This window comes from Zeugodacus cucurbitae, chromosome 5 (genome assembly GCF_028554725.1).
Source record: "Zeugodacus cucurbitae isolate PBARC_wt_2022May chromosome 5, idZeuCucr1.2, whole genome shotgun sequence".
NCBI lineage: Eukaryota > Metazoa > Arthropoda > Insecta > Diptera > Tephritidae > Zeugodacus > Zeugodacus cucurbitae.
In genome coordinates, this window is record NC_071670.1 from 74,448,525 (window position 1) to 74,453,540 (window position 5,016).

A 5,016-nucleotide genomic window follows, 5' to 3' on the forward strand; every position below is an offset into this window, starting at 1 on the left:
ATATTTTCGTTGACATATGTCTTCCGGTGTTCTTCGTAGTTATCGGTATCATAACAATGAAATATTTCCAGAGAAGCATACATACTCATAATTCGAATTAGAAGAGTGTGTGTGCTTTAGCGATTCGTATAGGTGGAATATTATTCAATAATTGCATATGTTTATATTATAATATATATATTTTTTAATAACTAATTATGAAAATTGTTTGATGGGAGTTATTTTTAGAGTATAATAAATAAAAATGCTTTTATTTTTTTGTAAACACTTCAACTGCATCTTTGTACAAAATCGAATAATTTTAATTTGTATGTAATGTTATTTTACCGTTAGTACTATATATAATTTTCCATTTTGTCAGGTAAATACATATACATATATACCATATAATTACATATGTAATAAAACTTCTAAACTTCGGGATTAAACGTGTTTTAATTAAAAAAAATTGCATTTAAAGTACTGAATAAGTTAGACTCCTTATTTGCTGTGCAGTACATATATAGTAGAATTCCGATTATCCGGACACATTAGACTCGACTCTATTTTCCAAATAAAAATGTTTTGACGGCGCAACGAGACGTGTTACGACAAGAAAAGAAATAACAGAAGTAAAGAAATTTATTAGCCCCTGTTTTTTTTTGATCCGAATAATCTAGATTCTAAATGAATGGAAAACGTTTTCTAAATTTTTATGAGTACGAAAACATCCCAATTTTGTAAGGCACTTAACTATTGTTGGCAGTATAATGGCTCTGACAGCTATAATGAAACTTTACATTACGATTGGAATTATATTTCAGTACACTAGCATTCCTCAAATTTAGTGAGAATTCGGTAAGTGGAACATAAACAATGGAAAAGGATGACGTTCTTTTATATTTAAAATTTGAGCAAAATCGAATTAATATATTTATGCTTCAATAGAATTGTATTTCATTTTCAATTCCAAGCCCCAGACATCAAGTTCGGAAAATTGATAATAAATATACATATATATATATACATATATATATATACATATATATATATACATATATATAATATAAGGTATCAAACCCTCATGAATACTTTATTTTTCGGTCGATATTCGAATTGATAGGTTTTTGGTTTTTGTTTCGATATGCCGTTAAAATACTTGAAAAATGCTTTTAATATAGAGGTAAATAATATTTATGTTCACTTAAATATGTACATTTTTACGTAAAGCTTAACACTCACAATTACTTATGATTGAACGTCACCAACCTGTAAGCAATACTTGTGTATACAGCAGATCGTCACACTTTTTCGTGGTATTTTTCCCCTAAACATACGAATTGGTTTTTCACTAAGACTATTGTGTTATGAGCATGTTTTGAAGAATTCGACTGAGATATTTTATACAGAAAATTTTATATCCTCATTTAAAGTTCAGCAGTTACACAAAACGTTGTGATTAACACTGACTTGAATTTTGTATATTGAACTCGTCAGATATTTTTTGAAGCTTATACATACATATATTCAGATTGTAGCAAATGTTTTCTTACTCCATTCAACAGCAACTACACTGTCGAAAGGTATTGAAATGTCAAACTCGACAAAAATTTAGCAGGATTGAGCTCACTACGGTCTAAGCCGACGATATGAGGAATAACGGACGTTATATTTCAAGGACGCCATTGAGAAATGTACAAGCTATTCAAATAAATTCTCCATTGTTGGCGAATAAAGGCAACACGAGGTTTATAAAAATGTGTTAATGTGTAAACAATTCATATGTATGCATGCATACATATTTGTTATTTAATTTTTGACTGTATCATTCGGTGAATGGAAATATTAAATAATAAAAATTGACGCATATCATCCCAAAAAACCATATACATACATATGTATTTTGCTAGTTCCAAATTTGAAATAAAAAACGAAATTTCATTTGTATTGTGAAAATAATAATAAAAAAAAATTATTCTGTATAGCCGTTTCAAAAAATACGCCAATATTTGGGTAATACTATTACTAGCCATCATTGGCATTTCATTGGGTTTGGTTCTTGGATTAAGAAGTAAACAAAATGGGACTTTAAAGCCTGGTTATGGTGTCGTTGTTTCAAATGGTGATGGTTGTGCCGAAGTTGGGGGGTAAGTAGAAACTTTAATTAATTCCATGCAATAGTTTACTGGGACTGGGATATTTGTTTTTTATATATATATATTTTATTCAAACAATTAGACAAATACTAAGTAGCGGTGGCTCGGCTGTGGATGCTGCGATTGCTACTTTGTTATGTGAGGGTGTGATGCTGCCTCATAGCATGGGTGTTGGCGGTGGGTTTGTGGCTACAATTTACTGCAAGGAAACGGGTAAAATCGAAACAATAATAGGTCGTGAAACCGCACCAGCTGCTTCAAATGAGAAAATGTTTATTAATAAAAAAATTACAGGTAATATAATTGGCAATCTAGTTACTATCATTTGTATATATGTATAAGGCGATTTACACAAATGTAATCGTCGATTTAAATAGGAGCGCTTGCTGTTGCGACACCCAGTGAAATATATGGATATTGGTGTTTGCATGGAAAATATGGGAAATTGCCTTGGAAGGTACTATTCGAACCGACAATTGAGCTATGCGTTAAGGGTCTTAAAGTATCAAAATATTTGGCGAACGTATTAAATATATATTGCGATCGCATACGCAGTGAACCCTCAATGGCCGAGATATTTATTAATCCAGAAACTGATGAGCTTTACAAAGAAGGGGAAGTAATGTATCGCCAAAAATTAGGCGAAACCTTGAAAATAGTGGCTGAAGAAGGTCCAGGGGTTATTTATAAAGGTGGGAGAATTGGCAAAAAACTTGTACAGGATATACAAGAAATGGGTGGAATTATTACAGAAGCAGATTTACAAAACTACGAGTAAGTATTCCAACCAGTGAATAAACACTTTTTTATATAATGTTTTTTTCAGAGTCCGTTGGGAAGATGCAATTGAGGTACAATTGAAACATGGTTATACCTTACATACCACCCCCTTGCCGACTAGTGGTGTTGTGCTGGCTTTTATACTTAATGTAATTGAACCGATGTATACAAAAAATGAACCTGTATTTTGGCATCGAATGATTGAAACTTTCAAACATGCATATGGACATCGAACTTTATTGGGTGATGTACATTTTGAACCGCATGTTGCTGAGATCTACAAAACTATGCTTGACCCAAGTTTTGCGGCTAAGTCTAGAGAACTTATCTTGGACGATCGCACATACATGGATTTTACTCACTACGGGGCGAATTTTACAAATGAAGAAGACAGGGGAACGGCAAACATTGCTATATTAGCACCGAACGGGGACGCAATAGCAGTAACAAGTACCGTAAACAGTCAGTAAGTAAACAATTTATTAACTTATTAAAAAAACTTTGTATCCGAATTTATGGATCGTTTATGAAAAATTTATAAGCCTTCGCTCTCAACATGTTACACAAAGCATTTTAGCTTTGTTCACCTATCGAAATCAGTGGATTACAAAAAACTGTCTGGCCGAACTTTATAGATATCAGAATAACTTGTTACCTTTGTTAGATAAATGAAATACATTTTTAATTTTAAATACATTTTTAATTTTAAATGATATTGAAAATGAAGTATGCGCATTATGATGGATTTTCGAGCTCAACAAAATTTACTAATTTTAATTAAAATATAAATTTAAATGATAAATGATTGATAATTTAAAATAATATTTTATTTGATAAGTTTTGGCTCCAAAGTTCGATCCCGACAAACAGGAATTATACTTAATGACGAAATGGATGATTTTTCAACTCCAGGAGTTGTAAATGCGTATGGTATACCATCTTCGCCTTCTAATTACATAAAACCTGGCAAACGTCCATTAAGTTCAACGTGTCCCAGCATAGTGCTTGATCAAAATGGAGATGTTAAGTTAATGGTAGGAGGTGCTGGGGGTTCTCGGATCACAACCTCTGTTGCTCAGGTATGAAGACTTTATTCAACAAAAACCAGATAATTCTTCATATTTATTTAATAGGTTATAATCCGGTATTTAATGCTAAACTATACAATACACGAATCCCTTGACGCTGGACGTGTACATCATCAGCTGGCGCCTATGCAAGTGGACGTAGAACCTGAGGTACCAGAACACATTAACAATTATTTGTTGAAAGTTGGTCATGAAGTTAATTATTTGAATGGAGATAAGGCATATTCGGCACTAACTGCAATTGGCCTAAAAACAGAGGTGCCTCAGGCCGCATGTGATCGCCGTCGTGTAGGCAGCTCGAAAATTATTTATCCAGATGTTTAAAGTCTAAGAACCACTACTAAAACATTCGCATTTTAACGATTTCCTGCACATTTTGTATATTTTGTAAACCTAGATATTTCGTATGGTTTGATCTGAGTAAATATTGACTGTTGTATTATGAATCAATACCTTTTAGAGTAACCTTCTATACTTGCATAATTCTTCATACATATATTTTAGTACCCCCGGAACATTTTTTTTTAAACTGTACTCTTTATTTTTTTACTAATAAATTATTTTTGATTTGAAATACGAAGACTTCAGGTATTAAACCGACATGCCTACAGAACTTGAGAGTAACATGTTTTTTGTTTGAATTAGAATTTTTATTTTACTCTCGCACCAAAAATGTTAAGAGAGTATAATAGTTTTGTTCACATAACCGTTTTTTGTAAGTCCTAAAACTAAACGAGTTAGTTATAGGGTTATATATACCAAAGTAATCAGGGTGACGAGTAGAGTTGAAATCCGGATGTCTTTTTGTCCGTCCGTGCAAGCTTGAGTAAAAATTGAGATATCTTAATAAAACGTGGTACCTGTGTTCCATTGGCACCATAAGAAGGTTTGTTTTCGTAAATTGGCGAAATCGGACCACTGCACGCCCACAAAATGGCGAAAACGGAAAACAGATAAAGTGCCATAACTAAGTCATAAATAAAGTTATAAAAGTAAAATTTAATAAAAAAGTA

The 5,016-nt window shown here is 32.2% G+C and overlaps 1 protein-coding gene across 1 annotated transcript; it reads left to right on the forward strand.

Annotated features, from left to right (window-relative positions):
- The first annotated feature begins 1,459 nt into the window (after positions 1-1,459).
- Positions 1,460-4,488, forward strand: Ggt1_0 (scoloptoxin SSD14). The gene is made up of 7 exons (XM_011185117.3): positions 1,460-1,726; positions 1,965-2,126; positions 2,218-2,429; positions 2,513-2,909; positions 2,962-3,381; positions 3,754-3,994; positions 4,049-4,488. Exons 1-7 carry the CDS (start codon positions 1,629-1,631, stop codon positions 4,325-4,327), a joined length of 1,809 nt encoding a protein of 602 aa, XP_011183419.2. The 5' UTR covers positions 1,460-1,628; the 3' UTR covers positions 4,328-4,488.
- The last annotated feature ends 528 nt before the right edge of the window (positions 4,489-5,016 follow it).

What these genes read in the sequence shown, in the direction of transcription:
- Ggt1_0 (XM_011185117.3), top strand. Translation starts at nt 1,629, where the DNA reads ATGAGGAATAACGGACGTTATATTTCAAGGACGCCATTGAGAAATGTA. An exon ending in TATTAATAAAAAAATTACAG is followed by an intron (nt 2,430 to 2,512) that starts GTAATATAATTG and finishes CGATTTAAATAG; the next exon opens with GAGCGCTTGCTGTTGCGACA. An exon ending in ACAAGTACCGTAAACAGTCA is followed by an intron (nt 3,382 to 3,753) that starts GTAAGTAAACAA and finishes TTATTTGATAAG; the next exon opens with TTTTGGCTCCAAAGTTCGAT.